The sequence below is a fragment of the Halichoeres trimaculatus genome, unplaced genomic scaffold (genome assembly GCF_033239565.1).
Source record: "Halichoeres trimaculatus isolate MK-OKI-2021-1 unplaced genomic scaffold, fHalTri1.1 fHalTri1_scaffold_23, whole genome shotgun sequence".
In the NCBI taxonomy this organism is placed as follows: Eukaryota; Metazoa; Chordata; class Actinopteri; order Labriformes; family Labridae; genus Halichoeres; species Halichoeres trimaculatus.
This window is the reverse complement of record NW_027437201.1, coordinates 19,590,570-19,609,587: the sequence shown is the minus strand read 5'-3', so window position 1 is coordinate 19,609,587 and position 19,018 is coordinate 19,590,570. Positions and strand designations below refer to the sequence as shown.

Below are 19,018 nucleotides of genomic sequence, written 5' to 3'. Positions count from 1 at the left end.
ACAGGACTGCCGATAGCACTACATACAGCCGGCTGCTAAAACGATTGCTTGATGTAATGTTTCGAACCTTAGCACTATGTAACTGTACTGATAAATACATTATTTGGGCGTGTTGTATCTAGTAAAAAGTTGACTTGAACAAAGAAAATTTGTTGATCCGATCTCCGTTTAATTCCAAAACAAAGACAAGCCTCGCTGAAAGTGCATTACGACAGTGTGCGGAGACTCCGGGCCACAAGGTGGTGATGCAGTCCAATTAAAACAGATCCTCCTGATAGCATCTTGTGGAAAACATTAATGATAGAGAAAATAAGACATAATTTATGCTTAAATTAAAGGGGGAAAAAAAGGAAGTAAACGCTCAAAATGATTAAATAAACTGCAGTTTGGAATTTCATATTTGTCCTCTGTGGTGTGTAATTCTTAATAAAGTGAATAATTGCAAAGTTGCATGCATTAGTTCGAGGAAATCAGGGTGTGGTCGTAGACAGACAGTCGAGAATGTTTTAGTAATTTTAGGTAGCCAAGCTCAAGTTTTCGACACTTTTTACATTTCCAACAAATAACTGGATTAGTTGACCAAATGAGGAAATCAGTGGATGATGTCATCAAGAGTGCGTACATGTACAATCTATAACCACAACATGAGAAGCAGGGTCGTTGGTTGTTTTTTTCAGGAAGACATGAATTATTTGACAGCCTAAAAACAGAATAACATTTTATTTATTCAAGCTGCTTGCCATTTTATTTTGGAGTGTAGTGAACAGCAATTTAATTAGTTATTAAAACCAGATGAAATAGCTCAGATGAGGTGAAAGTTTAACTGTTTCGTCCACTTTCAAAGCCTCAAAATGTCCTTTTCAGTGCCCGTGGGTCCGTGTGGGGGAGCTTGTAGACTCAGCTTTGTGTTTTCTCTGGCAGCTCAGCTGTGCCGGTGCAGCTGCATGGCAGCTCCTTCTCTTCAGCTCTGCCAGTCAAAAACAGCCCAATAAATGCTATTGTGCTCACCTGATTGATCTTTCACAGGCCAGACAGGCTGCGTTTGGAGGGCGATGGCAGGGAATGGTCGGTGAACAAACAAGCGAGCCAGTGTCTGCCACAGAGGAGGTTGGGCCGCAGGTGGCTGGGAGGCACGCTTGGGTTGGCGCTCTCGCCCTCCTCAGATGCCAACAGTGACATTTCCTGACTATGGCTTTACACAAGCAGGCATCCCAGCAACGGTGCAGCGTCCTGGGGGAATGAAGAACAGGCCTTGGGTGGATTTTACAGCACACACAGACAGAAGAGAAGGAGGAGGAGGAGATATAGGAACACCCATGCATTAAACATGACGCACACTTTCTCTTTAACACACTAATAAAGATCTCTTTCTGTCTCACACACCTCCACTGAAGCTCATCTGTTGCTTTGAGCAGAGATCAGCTGAGGGGCGTGAAGCTGTCTGGACGCCGACTGAACATCGCTGCCAGGAATTCCAGCGGGTGGTGCTGGGTGGGAAATCACTGATACGTCTCAGTGGCAGGAGGTGAAAATCCTTTGCTGCAGGAGGAGAAGGTGTTTGAAATCAATATCACACTTAGATCCAATCATGTGAAAAGAAATGACGCAAAAATCGAAGTCAGTCAGTTTTCTATTTTGGGCCTTTTTTTATACTCAAGTTGCGTGTCTGTAAAAACATCTAACGCCCTAAACAATGGGATCACTCCAGGAAGGTTGCAAGTTCAAATAATCCAGCGTGACCTTTTAAGGAAGTCCTCTTTGGGTTTTTAAAAATCATGCAACAAACACATCAGGCTCTATTTGGTCTGGAGTTATTTTCAGGTGGGTATTGTTTGCTGAGGAAATATCCAGCTTTAAAAAAAGGAGCCTGGTTGGAATTTTGCGTAAGCAGGACACGAGGCAGCCCTGGGGGGTCCAGATTTGGCAGCATCTCGTGGTAAGGATGTGACATAAATCAGACAACTTGCGTAGAGTTGGTGTTATTTTTGGCCTTTGGAAAACGGTAGATTTGGAAAAAGTTTGTCTCCTGGCACCGCAACGTAAGCAAGCTCCAAGGGCATGAGAAACAACAGCGGGCTTTATTTTTACACAACGAGCTTTTACATCAGGAATAAACCCTCAGGTTCTGTATCAGGTAAAAGACGCAGGCCTTATTCTTTCGTCCAGGGAGTTTGGGCGTTTGTTTTAGTGGTGCTGTGATGAACAGCCAAGCACCTGGTGAGTGCGTCAGAGTTTGACGCCGATCTTGCATAACAGCCAAATTGCTGTGTGCCTAAATGTTACCAAACGGAGAAGTTCAACATGTTTTTTGTTTGACTCTCTTGAATTGTGATAAAGAGGTTTTGAAGGAGATTTTTAGGAGAATTGTTTTTATTTTTTTAGAATTTAGACATTGAAATAGGTCAGCAAAAACAGAAACAAGAAAAAGGAGTGTGCAAAGATTGAACAAACCTTGAGATTTGCTCGTATTTGAAGTGTTTATGCTCAGTTTTTGTTGGTGGAAAATTAGGTTTAAGGACCCCGAAGTTTCTGTACTGATAAATGCTGCAAAAAGTCCAGAATCTGCAGCAATGAGAAGTCTAAATCATGTTTCCTGTAAGTCCCTGTGTGATGTCCTTGCTTTTATCACAGATCTTCATTTGTTTATCGGTCACCATCGGCCTTATCAGGAGGAGAAGAGGAGTAGGAGGGTGAGGGGAGAGGAAGATGAAGCTCCACAGAGGAAAGACAGAGAGGTGTTGTCGACAAGGCGTCTAAACATCACCATCCCCCACAGACGCCTCGGCCTCCGGCTCCTTCTGCCCTCTCCTCCACCTTTTCTACTTGTGTCTCTTTAAAGGTATTTCACTCTTTTTTCTCTTTTCTGTCTCTGTCTGTTTCCACACATCTCTCTGTCTCTCAGCGGCTAACAGCTGAAGCTCTAACAACATTTGGTCCATCCATCAAGTGCAGCCAGCTTTGATCAATAAGCACTCTGAGTCCACTCCACAGCACCGCACTGAACTTAAAATGTCTCCCCTCTGTCTCTGTCAGTACTTATCTCTCTGCTGACAAAGCCATATTAGACTCAGGGATGTGGATTCACAATGCCCTCAGCTCCGTGTTGTGTGTGTGTGCATTAATGAAAGACTCTGAGGTGATGTATGGGAGCTGCCTTGTCTTTACTATTCATCTTCAGATATCTGGAGAAGCTGTAAATCCTGTGTAATCTGCTTTAACAGAACGGTAAAGGTAGGTGTTTCTCCAACACGGCTGTCCTCTTCTGGGTGTTTTTCTTTTTTCACTTTGGAGATGTGTGGATTAAAAACACATGTGGTCTCCAAACACGTGCCGCATTTCAAAGTCAGCTTTTTCCACATTGTGTTCATGAAATCCCATGTGACAGATCTCACTCTAGATTTTAAAGACTTTGCTCAAAGAAAAAAAAAAACAACAACTACAAGACTAGCTTTATTTATCCACTTCAAATGTGTCAGAATAAAATTACAGGCTTATAAAAACAGAAGTGATTTAGGAGTCAGTAAAAATGTCCCTTCAGGAGGGAAATTTTGAAAGTTGTTTCCAATAACTTGCATTTTGTGTCACATGGATTAGCACGTGCTCCTTTTTTTTAAGCATTGTCATCAGTTTTACAGTACTGTCTGGCAACAACACAACAACACTGAGTCATGCTTGAAAACCAGGGACAGAAAGAGGATGTTAAAAAAAAGCAACACAGATTTATGAACCATCAGCATAAGCTCCTCAGGAGCAGGTGTTAGCTTAACGGCTGTTGACTGCTTCTTTTTGGGCTCACGTACGGGGGTCAGGAGGGAAATATGTGCAGTAAATGTAAACAACAGATTTTAATTGGTGATATTATTTGTGTCCTAAACCTCTGGGATAAAGTTTGGTTGATTTTGTTAAGTTGAAAGGTTTGTAACTTCAGCTGAAAGAGGCGCCTCAATGTATGTATTCAGTCGTTACACTCATACTGCTAAGCTAAAGGGATGTCAAAGACTCTCTGCAGAGCTAACATAACCTCACTCTTCATTTTATTGATAGACTCTCAAGTTTGAACCGACCACTGCAGAATAACTGCTGACTGTGGGTTGGAATGGACATTAGCATAATCTGTGTTTTAGCCTTTAGCTTGTGTTTTAGCCATTAGCTCGTGTATTAGCCTTTAGCTTGTGTTTTATGCTGTGTTCCAGGCAACCTGTAACTCAAAATTTTTTTAGTTGAAATCCTAGAATTCTGACCTGAAAGTGTTTCAGGCAAATTCCGACTTTGGTTTGAGCGCAAAGAATTCTGGTATGTAAACAAACCAACATGGCAGACATTATAAGCACAATTTAAATCATTTCACTCACCAAAAGAGCCTGCAACTTGCTTATTTGAGTGAAACAGTGGAGGGGAAATGGCGCATAAGGTAACAGAAGCTTATACTTTATATTTAATGATATTTGTTGTTATATTTACACATATTTTGTATTGATTAATGCACTGAAAAGTACGTCGTTTCGACTTTACAACGCCAATAAATATATGTACATAAGAAAATAAAGAAGGTTTTGAAGTTACGCTGCTCTGTTCGTAAGCTCCTATGACTTCTGCTAGTTTTTGACCCGGAGTGCATGTGAATACACAGCTATGTAGCGCTATGCGGTCATTAGCACCGTCAACTTTGTCTCGAGTGGCGTCATAGTGTAGATTGTCTGTGTTTGTGCTCTATAATTTTCTTGGTATCTTCACCTTTTTCACATTATTTCCCATGAATATTAAGTAAAATACATGTATTTGGATAGTTATTTAGAGATTTAGACTTACGTGGAATTTTGGGTTAGAACGTGTTGTAGGAACAATAACATTGCATTATTATGTTATCATACTGTGTAGGCAGTGATGTGATGTCACAAGTTTTAGTTTGAAGTTCATTAATCCAGTACGAGTTCACAGTGGGAAGTTTAGCCTTTAGCCCATGTTTTAGCCTGTAGTTCGTGTTTTAGCATTTAGCTTGTTTTTCATCTTTAGCTTGTGGTTGAGCCTCTAGCTTGTGATTTAGCCTTTAGCTTGTGCTCTGTCACTCTCCCATATATATGTCTCCCATCTATCCTGTTTGGACCGGCAGAGATAAACACAGATTTTTCTTCTTTCTTCCTAACTTCATCAGCATAAAGACTTTGGTGTGTCGTGGCTAAATCACCTGTCTGACCCAATCAGGAAGCTAAAAAGTAGCATTTAGGAATAACCTATATTGTTGCTGATAATCTCATTTTAAGTTGTGGATTACTATCAGGTATTAAATTTAAAGATCACTCAGAAACTCTTAACAGCCTCTTTGAGTAATCCATCTTATCTTCTATCAGGACATAATAAAGGTCATAGATTCAGAATGAAAAATATGGTTTCTTCAACCCTGAATATGAAAGTGTGATTCAGGAAACCAAAATCACTTTTTCCATTCATTGAAAAATGAGACACTTTCATGCAAAAGGTTAAAATAGTCCAATCACTGGTTACAAAATCATAATGTTTAGTCATGCTTGCATTTCTGGAATAAAAAGAGGAACAGAGGAAGTGAAAGCATCAGCAGAAACTGTTTGGGGTCAAAGTTTAGTTTGTGATTCAAACTTCTTGACTCTAAATGCTCCCAAAACAAACAGGAACCTCTACCCTACAGTTTGAAAGAAACTTATTTTGTCTTTGCTGCTTTCTTCTGCCATCATGCCTCACTTCTAAACCCTCATCCTGTCCTGCTCTGAGGTTCACAGCCGGAGAAGGGCTGATGCAATATTCATGGCCTGTTGTGTTCATCTAAATATCATGAGACAGGAAATAACATATAGTGTATCACCTGGTATTGAGATTGAATATCAACAAAGAGGAGGGAGAGTATGTGCTGCCTCTAGGAGCTCTGTCTCCTCTTTAATAAACAGCCTCTGTGGCTTCGCTTTCAGACACAGCGAGCGTTTCCTCACTCTTGTGTACAAACTTCGAGGAGGACTTCAGCCCTACATCCTGTGGTTTCACTGCAGTGTGGACTTTAAACCGCAAAAATGTGAGAATGCATATTCCCTGCACTGATTTACGTCACTTTTGGAGCTGCTTTTATTGTCAAAGTCTCCTGCAGAGGTAGTGCCACTTTTTCCTGCTTGTCAAACCCGAGAGGCAGAGACACGAAATGAGGTAAACAAGTTCAAGAGTTTGTCTGAGCACAGAAAGAAAAACATGTCAGGACGTTCGTGCCAGGGCAGGTTTTTATGAATGGAAGTTTTTTTCCCCCTAACTTTCCCTCTCTCCCTTTTTGTGAATGAAAAACAACTGGAAAATCCAGTATAAAGCCCGCAGTCTGCGCGCAGCTGATTGGCTCGTGCGCTGCAAGCTCCGCCCACGGTTGCTAGGAGCCCGACTATGAGGCTTGTGATTGGCTCGTGGAGGGAACCGAGACTTCATTCATAAGTCTGTGTATTCAACCGGACAAAGGGGAGAAATTCGAGCCCTTGAAAGAGGAAATGCACCAATCACGAGCTTCGTCTGGCTCCGAGCGAGAAAAGCAAGTCTCGCTTTTTATCGCCAAAAACATGTCTGTTTGAGGAATGACAGCACAGCTGGCGCTTAAAGTCACCACATTTCGACATAAACGCGTTGAAAATCATTTTTTGAAGTGCGTGTGTCGCTTATTTCTCTGCTCAATAAAGCTCAGCGTTTCTGCTGTGGCTGCACTCAAACGCAACATCTGTTTCCCGTCACAGTTTGAGCGCTGGACTGTTTCCGAAAGAAAGTGGAGCCTGCATGGTGATCAGTGGGCAGACGTGGCAAAAAGCCCACAAAACAGACCAATAAATTACACTCATATTGAATCCGTTTTTAATTTATGAGCTGAGTGTGAGTTTTAAGTCGATTTTCTTGTTTAAACTCAAGAAATGAAGAGAAACTCCACTTTGCGTAAAAGCTGCAGAAATAAAGCGCCTAAGGTGTAAAACTCGCCATACCTGAGCAAGTTACACGACGAGCTGTCTGTCACATACACAAAAAAGAGATTTGTAAAGAGGGCAGCAGCCCGCTGGGTAATCACTCGCCATCACTTCCCCTCGGTATTTTTTGTGAATGGAGCTCATTATGCATGCAGCCTCCACGCAGCTCCATTCACAAGCAGCGCTCCCTCCTCTCCCTGCAGGCTGCGTGGATCGCACTCAACTCAGCCTAAATGACCACAAACGGTTAACGGATGGATTATAAGATGGATGGATATTTGGACCAGCAAGTGCCTTACACTTTAGCAAATGTACGTATGGATGTTGTTACTTTAATGCTTGTTCTTTTCCAGCTCTTTTAATGACTCCGCTACCGGGCTTTATCCGTGTCTCTCCGTCTCGCGTCTGCACGACTTTTGGCCGGAGCAGCTGTATGAGTGCGCGAGACAAAACTAACATTTCTCTCCCACTTTGACACAAAGTGATCCCAATGTAAGCGAATTAAGTTTTGCATTTAATTCTGTTTTGATGTGGTTTCCTGTGTGCGTTAAGCGAAGTGTCAAAGTGTGCCAAATGGTCACTTTGTTCGGACGCAGCAGCGCGTTTGTTTTTCCCAAAGATTGCTGTGGAAGATGTTGTAACCAGCGGAGGTTCATGTTCACATTAAGCTGTAACAGCCTCATATCGCTCTCTTTAAACAAATACAAGCTGAATCTACTCTGATTATTCTTTGTTGTTGCTTTCCCCCCCGAGTGTCCAAGTGTTTTCTGCCGCTCTGTGCGCTCCACATGCCACATTTAACATGCCATTAGCTCCTCTGACACTGGTGTTCTGGAAATGCCCTGATGGGAGTCTGTTTTCTCACTTCTCCTCTCTTCACATCTATGTGTTTTGCAGAAGTCGCATGGAAATGGGCCCCTAAATAGACTGTTGATGGCAGCGAAAAGGAAATACATGGACACAGAATTACCCCCTCAGGAATCTGAAGGTAAAGTATGACACATGTTTACATCATGGTCTATCAAACCCCAGGCCATGTCAGAAAGAGTTTCTGTATCTAAATATCAGAGGGCGGTCAAACATGTATCAGTGAGTCTTTCTTGGTGGTTTGTGGACTCATTAGACTCTCTTTTTATCTATGTTCAGACCTCTTCCAGGATTTAAGCCAACTCCAGGAGACATGGCTCACAGAAGGTGAGACTTGCCTGAAGGCTGCTTCTCTTCCTTAACTCTTCTTTACTCTTGTGATTTCACAACTTACAACAGTCATGAGGCTCCTCTGTGTCTGTCTGTCTGCAGAGTGTGGTGAAATGACTCCTAAAAATAAGACCAATACACTCATCTGTCCAAAAAACTGTTGAGGAATCATAATCAAAATAAAGATATTTGCATTTTTTGCAGTTTCTTGAAAGGATAGTCAGCACAACACCCTGCCAAAATAAATCAAATGTAGTTAATTATCTTCAAACCCAAGGAATGCAGACACATTTACCACAAACCATATTTGACTGAAGGCTTCAGATGCGTAAAACTCTGGGAGAGTATCACTAACATGTTGGATAATTTACTTTTTTGGTTACTTTTGGGGGATTAAAAGCAGACCTGAGACCCACAAGACCTAAAAATTATTATTATTTATCTCTAATTTTATGTCACTTTTAAAGGAGTAATGCATTCAAAGTCTCATGTGAAGTTGGGTTGGATAAGGGATCATATTACACATGTATTACACATGTATTACACATGTATTACATAAATTACTTTTGTAACACTTGTAAGACAATTAATTGAATAATTCAATGTACCGTCACTTTGTTGATGTGGTTAAAACTTATTTAGTGAAGGAAATTAAATTTCATGCACTACATTTGTCTTATTTTTTGGAATAAGTGCATTGATAGGAAATAAAAGTGGCATAATAATAAGATAAAAAATAGTTTATCTCCTTATAGTTAAAAAAACTCCCTAAAAGTTGAACCAAACAGGAATAATTGAGAGTAAATTTTCAAATTCGATTGTTTTTGGACAGATAAGTGAAAAAAAAAACCCATTCTGATTTCTATCAATCGTAAAACAGCATTTTCCTACTGTTGCTTTCTGTTTATGTTAAGTTGATAAAAGTCTGATTTTATCTGATGTTTTTGAAATCTGTGGTTTTAAGAGGAAGACATAAAGTCCAGTTTGTCTGAATCTGACTCTAATCTCTGTGATGCAGCTTGTACATTCATAAAACATCACTCAATATGAAAAAAAAATCCCCCATGAGGAGCACAGACCGGACATTATTAGCTCTGAACATGTCCTATTTTGGCCATGTTGGCATGTAGTGTGCGTGCCAGCCTGCAGCCAATGCAAACAAACAGCCTGTTTGGCTCGTGTCACTCAAAGGCACATAGCGATGAAATGAGGCCCGGTCGGAGGCAATTGTCAGCTAGTAGACTTTAATAAGTGCGATGATGATGTGAGCTCTAATAGAGTAATTATACAGTACGCCAGGCGGGCTGTGAGTCACCGTGTCTGTTTGTGGACTTTAACCTGCAGCAGCTCAGGAGCAGGACGGAGAAACCTGTGAGTGAAACCAGGAGAGCTGCAGCAGGAGGTGTGAATCTGGATGTGTGCGCTTGCTTTGATGTGCTTTGATGTGGAGCTTTAAAGGGAAATGCCACTCATTTTTGACATTTAATGTGAGCCGCATCGGTCTGATAAAGCCTGTGTTGAGCGTCCACCTCACAAAAAGATGTTTGTTTGTTGTTTGCAGCTCATGGTGCTGTGTTTGGCTCACTCTATCAGCTGTTTGGAGAAGAGGATGAATGTGAATATAGAGGCAATTTTGTCAATAAGAAGCATTTCTCCTCATCTACTTCAAAAGCTAGCTAATGGTTACTGTATAAATTGTGAGTCTTGAATGTCTGTTGCAGAAAATTAGAAAATCGGCAAATGATATGTCATGATAACTTGTTCCCTTTGATTGAAAATGCAAGAAATATTTTGTTGGAGATTTAGAGATTTAAGATGATTTGGGGCTTGTTTTATTTTCTTTTTTTTTTGCAAAATTGAAGTTTCTTTCTTGAAAATGTCAATTGTTGAAGCAGAAATGTTGTGGTGCGTTCAGGGGCCTCATATGTGGAGTTGAAGCTTGTATAGATCTAAAGGCACATGACTCAGAGTGGCCTTTAAGAATAATCAAATAATCATTGTCAGTAAAGTGGCAAGGCCCAATATAACATTAATTCAAGGAGCCCAGAATCCATGACAGCGCCCCCCGGCTGTGTTTTCCTGCAAACTCTTTTCATATAAAGTGATCTTTCCGACTGTGGGCTCTTGTTATTGATCAAATGTGATTTCTAAGAACTACTCTGTCACTTTGAAACAGTCCAGAGTCCTTCATGAGTCATAAAAATACAGCCCAGGTCAGCAGACTGTAAGGAAGTGAAGAGGTCACCATCAGAGGAGATTTAAATACAGTGGAGACAATGCTGCTGCGTCCACGTCAGCTTTCTCACCTTTTCTCATGCAGCGTCGAAAGCCGGCAAGTTCACTTCACACCGGCGTCTCACTCAGACAGAGACAATGCAGAGACAATGGGTGTCGCTTAGGAGTTGGAGCCCATTTGTATTCAGGGGTTTCAGTCTCAGTCAAAAACTCTCTCCGAAACACTTTTTGTCACCTGAACTTTGGCTTTGTAGGATCTCATTCCTGCTCAGACTCAGATATCAGGGTCCTAAGTTTATACAATGAAACCAAAAGTTTTGGTTTTTAAAGTCTTAATGGTTTAGAGTATTTCACTTTAAAATTGACACTAAAATATATGTCTTCAACTCAGACTTTAGCTGCTTGTTTGCTTGTTTAACTGAGCTAGATTTGCTTTTTAATGTGTTGTTGTGCATATTTCTAGATTATTGCGTCTTGTTTGTGACAGTATTTTTGGATATCTACATCTAGTGAAAGGGACATCACATGAAAAGTCGGGCTTTATTAATTCTAGGTGCTTTAATGTGGCCATAAAGGATAAATAATAAGAATGGGTACCTATGCCCAGTACCTTGCAATTGGTACCGGTACTCAATGGTACCAATTTTCGGTACTTTTTTGTGTTTATGTGGTAAAAAAATATCAATTAGTTTAATAATAAAATGTAACTTTTATTTCAATTTAACATATCTATTCTTCAAAATATGACCTTACAATGATGTGTTCATGTCGAGCGTGGAAAATCTCTTACTCTTCCACTCCCACACAGTCACAAGGAAGCATTTAGTTACGGAAACATGGTACCTTTTGATTTTTTGTGAATTAGTACCTGGTACTTTTGACAGAATTCAGTTGGTATCTATATAAGTATCTAATTTGGTAACCACTCCTAAAAAATAATGATTAAAAAATGAATAATCTCTGTGTTAAGGTGTCAGATTTCATGAAAACCACTTTGTTGTAGTCCTCATGAGTAGAGGTCGTAGCGTAGGATGCTAGTTTTGGAAAGAAATCTTCCTGTCAGTGTATAAAATACATGTGTGTCACTTTATGGATACAAAAAACACAAATTATCCATCTCATTCATGTGCAGTGTATTCAGATGGCAGAGTAAATCTCTGGCCCAGCTGTCTGTGCACAAAAATGAAGCCAAAACCAAAACCAAGACACAGGATTAGCACTGAAAAGAATTAGAGGAAATGGGTTGATTTTGTGTTTTGTGGTGAACCAATTCTTTAAAAAGTGGTTTTATTTCATGTGTATGGTTAAAAAGTTGTGAGGCAGATTATTGTTAGGTTTCAGAAAGCGTAGAGGGGGGAAAAGGGGGGAGAAAGATGGAAGTATACCTTCACTATCAAAGTGTTATTTAAGCCTAAGTACTGGCTTGTTTTCAGCTTCCCCAGCTAAGACCTCTCCTTTCCTGCTGCATTAATTAAAGACCTTATCATGACTGATTGTAGTTGTGAGGGATTCACCAAGATTGTAAAAACCGGTTAGCTGGAGGGAGTTTCTTTTTTTTTCTTTCTTCGCTGAAGGAGAGCGGAAGCGAGAGAAAGAGACACAGAAAGGGTGAAGCGTTGAATGGCAAGAGTTCAGGAGCTTGTCACATCTTGTCTCACTTTGGCCTTTAGGTTTATATGACTGCGGCAGCTTAGCTCCTCCCAGGATCTCCCACTGAGAGAAAAAAAAAAGTCATTCAAGGTGCCTGGAAGCATCGGGGAGAACATGCGTCTGCGCTCGTATAAATACACTCTCCTTCTTGTGCTGACTTGCATCTCAAAGCCCCTGACGATGTGTTCCTGGAAACAAATCGCACACACACACTAACACGCACAGGAAAGTGCACAGACGCTCTGGGTTTGAGTTCACGTCTGATGCTGGTCCGTGTGTCTCTGCTCCTCTTTATGAGGGCCAGCGTGTTCCCTTTTGGACATGTTGAAACTAGCAGAAATGATTGATTGTTGGGTCTGCAGAGCTGAATATCGGCCCTGCTCTGTCTCATACAGAGCAGGGCCGATATACAGCCCCCGTCCCCGAGGGCGAAGGACTGAAAAGTTAAAAGGGGGTAATATTATTATGGTATAGTAAGCAACAGGATGCAGCGTTACATAAGAAATCAATGTAATTTATCTGAACATGCTCCAAAAACGCTGTCATCCGGTTTCCTCTGTACAGGAAGGAGCAGTGCGACGACAAGAAAGTAGATTTGAATTTCTTATTTCCTCTTTTTGTCCTCTGCCCCCCTCCCCTCTCAGTCTGTCTCTGGAGTTTGGTTTCTGTTTTATGTTGCACTGATTGCAAAATAAACCTGTGGATAAAAAGAGACACAAAAAGACAGCTGAGGTTGAAATGTGGGACACATTTAGGCTCACGGATGGAGTTACAGCCTCATCCTTTAGCTGCAAAGCTACGCTAGGTCCTACAAACCAATAGAGGAGACTATCCTTTGTTATATAACTGCTGTTTACCTGACACATGAGGTGGAAAGAACAGGGAATTGGTCCATTTTCAGCAAAAAGGTGGCGAAGAACTCGCAGCTTGACACCACTTTGTTTTGCAGCCCATTACGCCCCTGATTGAGTTCATGTTATTTAATGATACACATCAACTTTTCCCTCCCGGTTAGCTCGCACCCTGACGTAAGTGTGAGGCTCAGGCGATGGAAACTCTTAAAAAGCTCAGAGAAAACTTGCGCAGCTGGATTCGTTCCAGACTCCAAAGGGCTCTGCTCTGAGTTTGTGTCGCTTAAATCGAAGAGAGGTGATCCCAACGCCATCCACTGTTGCTGAATGTGACCTCCTCACCCCGCGTAGGATGTTGGCAGTCGAATGATTCGGGCTTTTCCGAACTGTTTGTTTGATTCAGTGTCAAAAGCTCCGAAAGCACAATTGTGAATGGGTTCAGATTCCGTAAAAAAGCGAGCTGCACAATGGTGTCTGTGGAGCCGGGCTGCACCTGGGCCGGGCTTCGCTGACTCGGCTGTTTCTGATGCATCCTAGCTGAAGTTCATTTTGAGAGAGTGTTGCTGAAACCCACACCACGGGATCAGGTGAAGATATCACATTCAAGCACGTATCATTGATCGAGCCGTTTATTTTTACAAACCTCTCCTCCCTGGCTCTGCCTCTGAGAAGCTGATGTACTTTGATTAAATCTAAAGAAACGAACTGCAGATTGTTTCCACTTGACAGGAAGATTTAACAAGTGTTTTAACCCCAGCTTGCCCTTCTTTCACTCCCCCACATCTCTGCCTCAGGTCTCCTCCTTTTATATCCGCTTGTATTCAGCAATTCCTCATTTACGCAGCAGATGAAGTCCAGACTTCTCTTAGCGTCCCCGACACTTTAGGGCAGAGAGGATTTAAGTATGAGTGGCTGCTTTCTCACAGCACTTGACAGATTTCCACAGTTGTTTAGCCAGAACGGGCTGTTTCAGTCAGGGTGGATTTCTCTGATGGAAGTGAGAGGAAACTGACTGATGGCTGCTCGTACCAGCTCAGCTGTTCTGAGCCTCGAACAGGAGCGAGTTTGTTTTGGAAATGAAAATTGGTATTGTGTCAAAAGGTCGCTGAAAAAATGAGGATGAGATGAGAAGTGTGGTTTGAAGATCCTAACATGTCATAACTTGTCCTGTCCTACTGTAATGTGTCATTCCGTGGTTGATCATATCGTCATTGCCATATTACCGTCTTCCTACTTACACTTTAACCCTTTAACTTGCTGCTCAACCACTTTGTAGATGACTTTTTGATAGAGAGCTTGTGTAGTTACCTGGGTGCACGGCCATATTGGAGGCACACAAATGTAAACAGTGAATAGATGGAAATAGAAGTGCACAGTAAATTAAGATTTGTGATGTCTAATCCACCAACAAATGTGAAAAAACACACAGAGCACACTCATACATATTGTGAGGAACTCAGCCAATGAGAAAAAAAGATGTTTTTGAAAAATTACGCCTAATAAGCCAGAGACATCCACATGAGGCGTTAGCATCTTTATCATTTTCTATCAAAAGGTTTAAAAACATTAATGTTACTACTATATTTTTATGGGAAAGTGGGTCCAGCACTTTAAAAAAGCCCCTTGAAAGACTCTGAGTTTTACTTATGTCCTATTTATTGGTGTGATTTGGCTCTCAATCAAAGTTATACTCCATCGTAAGTTCACTTTTACTAAAGTATGATTTTAAGATTCTATGGATCAGGGACGGAGCCAGGATTTCAATTGTGGGTAGGCCTTAAATTACAAAAATGTGGTACTTTTATAGGTACCGACTAGGTACTGATTCACATAAAATCAAAAGGCACCATGTTTAGGTACCTAAATGCATCCTTGTGACTGTGAGGGAGAGGAAGAGTAGGTGATTTCCCATTTTGGACATGAACACAGCATTGGAAGGTTATATATTGAAGAATAAAAATACATTTTATCATTAAAGAAATTGATATTTTTACCACATAAACACACAAAAGCACTGAAAATTGGTACCGTTGAGTACCAATAGCCATTGCCAGGTACTGGGAATTGGCACTGCATCGTATTAAATGGGAAAGGTACCCATCCCTAGCTGTTACTGTGTAAATTTTAAAGCAGATTTGGTTGCTTTGATCCTTTAATATCTGATAACATTTTAGTGCATCAAACAGCAATGGCTCTCAATGGTACTGGCTAAAGAGTAGACCTCGAATGCACCAATGGGTTGCACCGCCTCAACTTACTATGTATTATAGGCTGTAATAGCAGCAACATTAACCACAGTTAAATAAAAGATAAAAATCTACAGTCTTTCCCCAAATAGTTCCCTAGTCCTACCAGTATAACACAAGACCGAATGATACATAACTTTTTTACCAACAGGCTAAAAGATTGCCAAACTACGCTTATTTTATAAGGACAGGGCATCTAACAATAATCAAACAAGCATAAAGTGACAACATTCTATAAGATTCCTCTTTAAACCGATCTTTTAAAAAATCAAATAAAGAAAAAATCTCTTAAAAGAAAAGTTTGAGGTGGGCCTGGGACTGTGAGGCCCACCAATGACACCGCCCCTGCTTTGTACAGAGAACACGACCAACCTGACAGAAAATGGTGTGAACACATCCGAATGATGAGCAGATTATGGTTTCGAAAATATAGATGGAGCTTAAGTCGCCACAATCTCCTCTGTTTTTCGGACAATTGTTTGCACTCCTCACCCCGATTTGCGGTAATTTTTGGTAGTCAAATGTATTTTGGATGGTTTTTATCTCTTCGACAGCAAAAAAACACAGCAATAATTTATCATTTGGTTTAACAGTAATCCTGTATACCTGGGATCTCAGTTCAGTTCTATTGTGAGAGTGCCTCCAACATGGCCGATCTCGAGATGTTGACTTCTCATGAAAACACTCTGACTGGGTCATTTCTACACTTTGAAATGATTTCTCTGAATTTTTGTGGTTTCTGATCTCAGTGCTCCAACAACCCAACAAATACCCCAAAATATATATATTTCTTTTTCTTTTTTTTTTTTTGGATGGAACATTATAGTGGTCATAATCAAATAGACATCATGTCTCTTGCATTTTAGAAAGTGACAATTTAAGGGTTAAAAGGAGAGGTAGTCAGTGGGTTAAAACAAAATTTAAGAGTTTTACAGATATTTGAAGCCCTAATGAAAGAAAAATGATTCTTTCAAAATAAAAGCTCACTGCACACAGAGAAGGAATCATAAGTAGAATAGAGAGGTAAATTTTCTTAATAGTGGTGAAAAAGAAATCTGTTAAAAAAGTTAAAGACTCGTCTGAAAACTGTTAAACACTCCTCCAAACCAGGCCGACATGTTTACATCTCTGAGGATTTTTTTGTTCTCATGCTGCAAAGTTTCAGGAAGTGAAGGTCATGCAAGGAATCCCAGCCTCGCTCAGATTCAGAGAAAAAAAAACAGAAAGATGGAGGAAATAAAGAAAGAGAAAGGTCACATTTGATTTGAATGTAATGATAATAATAAAGTTGTTTTTTTCTTCTCATTCCAGCTCAGGTTCCTGACAGTGACGAGCAATTTGTTCCTGATTTTCATTCTGAGAACTGTGAGTACACCACTTTCTGTGTCCTTGTGCGTTTCAACATCATCAGAAAAACAGCTTCCTGGCTCTTTGCTTCACAGATTATTTTGTGGTCATGTTTTGAATCAGGTGTGAGTGAACAGTCTTACATGTCTTTAAGTCTGCATGTCATGAGAATGAGGAAGAAAGCAGCGGTCAGGTTTGAGCCGTGAGGCCGCCAGAGGCTTAGCTGTGGATACTGTGACCCGCTGATGTTACAGTAATCTCTCTGGCAGACAAAGCTGTGCAGAAACAGAGGCTCTAATGAGCCGGTCATCAGGAGGTGGATTTGGATGCCTGTATTGTGTGCTGCGGTCGTCTATTTGCATGCCTTTGAAAAGCTGAATGGGTACGGCCCAGGAAACCAGTAAAAAAATATTCAGGGCACAGGTACAAAGATTGGCTTTTGTGTACATCGGAAGGTGTAAAATGGAAAAGCAAATTCCTGGGCTGCACAACTGAGCGCCTATTTGAATGCGTTTCCCTTTCTTGTTGTGTCTTAACAATAGCGATTCAGGATCTGGGCGGGGGTTCGTGTCGCTCTACAAACACTTTTTTTCTGCCTCATTGAACTTGCTGCGGGCTTCTCCATCTTTTAGCAATGACTCTGAAATGCTTCGAACCTAAAGGGGGCTTGAATCTCCTCCAAGAATAATCTCATCCGCCGCAAAGTAAAAGTGACAGCTTTCAGTCGCAGTCAAAGGCGCTTCCTGCGAGCGAAGCCCCGTGTGTCCTTTATGTGTAAACATCATGTGATTTAACCCGCGCCGAGTCACAACTGCTCGGCCTCTCCGTGACACATGCCCTGTGCGAGATCGTCGCTGTCGGACGGCCAACAATGCAGAGGAGGAAGTGCAGATGAACCTCGGGGCACGCAGAGGTCGTGTCTACTTAACCCCGTGACCTGCCAGCCAATCAGCTGTCAGGCCTTTTGCTAACGCTTGAGCGGGGTATGATTTGCAGGGTCATGGGGGCTCCGGTTTGATGGGCAGCTCACTTATACGCGGCAGAGACACTCCTGCGTTGACAGACAGTGTCCCTGCTGCTCTCAGTCAATAGCCGCGGAGTCCAGTAAGAGCGTCTTTATTCAGCTTTGATTTATGGGAAATTCAAGCTGACAAGCGCCTTTAAATATATTCATCTCTGCGTCTATTAAAGGCAAACAAAGGCGGCAGTTTTCCCATGCTCGACTCAAAGCTTCCTGCGTGTTTAATGTACGTTTCAAAACAAGTGACTCACCTGTTTTGAAACTCAAACATGTAAAAAAAAAGCATAAAGCGAAGCTCAAATCCCAGGTGACCGGAGTATAATTGCGGCTTCTACTGGAAACGGCGCCGTGGTAAAATTAAACCTGGCTGTTTACTGAGTCAAGTTGTTACCTGTAAGGGTGTGGCAGTGACAGAAAGAGCAGAGACAGACAGAGTGTAAAGGCAAAGGCGAAAATACGAGAGGACATGCAGGAATGTTAGATTAGGGGAAGTGAAGGAGGGGGCAAAGGAGGGATTGTGCAATACCTGCACATCTGGTAAATCTATCTCATCTGGTCCCTCAGTTTACGGCTAACAAGCGTGCTCTGTCTGCAGGCTGCCAATGCAGGAAGGTTATGCAAACATGGAGCTTTAATGTACTTACTGACCTGCATGGTAAAGAGTGGTGTTAAGATTGCGACATCATTTTTCTCGACCTGGTGTGATTGGAAGAAGAAGGGTGTGCTGTTAATCACATCAAGACGGGATGAGGTTAATGCTCAGTGTTGACAGCACATCAAGATCTTATCCTCGCCTGACGCTGAGCTGTCGGACAGATCCCTTTGTCTGTTTTCAGCCTGCAGGGGAAAAAACTCACTGAGGTGTCACTCAAATTTATAGAGCAGGTTTAATTAAAATAACTCCAACGTGTCATTACTTTGCTTTTTGTGTCGGAAACAGTCGAATGTCTGCGCCGGAGCGTTCAGCCAGGGCCCTGCCTGCGCCGAGAGCTCGCTCCTCTTTGTCCAAGTATGTTGTTTACACTTGGAGCAGCTCGAGAGATGTGACCCATTCATAAATTTTCTTCCCTGCGTGCGTAAGAGGAAGTGTGCCTCCCCCTCCCCCCTGCTCCTTCTCCCTCTTTCAGCCCTCTGCTGCTCTCCTTCACTCTTCATTCATAAAAAAGGCCTACAGTACTACAGAGCCCCCTCCCCTCGCTGTGCTCCCTCTGACACCCCCTCCTCTCAGAGTGGATACTCCAAACCCCTCCCTCCCTTCCTGTGTCTGCACAAACTAAGTCGAATTTAAAAATCTGGTCTCCCCCTTCTTCCCTCCCCTTTCCCTTTTTCTCTCTACCTCTCTCCTGTCTCCACACACACACACATACACACACACACACTTTGAGTGTTCCAAGATGTGAACTAATCCAGCGATTTCAGAGCTGTGTGGGACGATTGTTTAGTTTTGTGCCTTGCAGTAATTATATAGGAAGTTGTGGCTATAGAACGCCGTTACTGTGCTTTCCAGAGAGTCCA

The 19,018-nt window shown here is 41.7% G+C and overlaps 1 protein-coding gene across 1 annotated transcript in view; it reads left to right on the top strand.

The window, feature by feature from the left end:
• The first annotated feature begins 7,103 nt into the window (after positions 1-7,103).
• etv4 (ETS variant transcription factor 4) overlaps positions 7,104-19,018 on the top strand; it is a 47,003-nt gene continuing 35,088 nt past the window's right edge. Inside the window, exons 1-4 of the mRNA XM_074662766.1 lie at positions 7,104-7,267; positions 7,854-7,944; positions 8,103-8,150; positions 16,447-16,500. Coding sequence (XP_074518867.1) covers positions 7,211-7,267; positions 7,854-7,944; positions 8,103-8,150; positions 16,447-16,500 — 250 coding nt within the window. The 5' untranslated portion in view covers positions 7,104-7,210. The remainder of the gene's footprint in view (positions 7,268-7,853; positions 7,945-8,102; positions 8,151-16,446; positions 16,501-19,018) is intronic.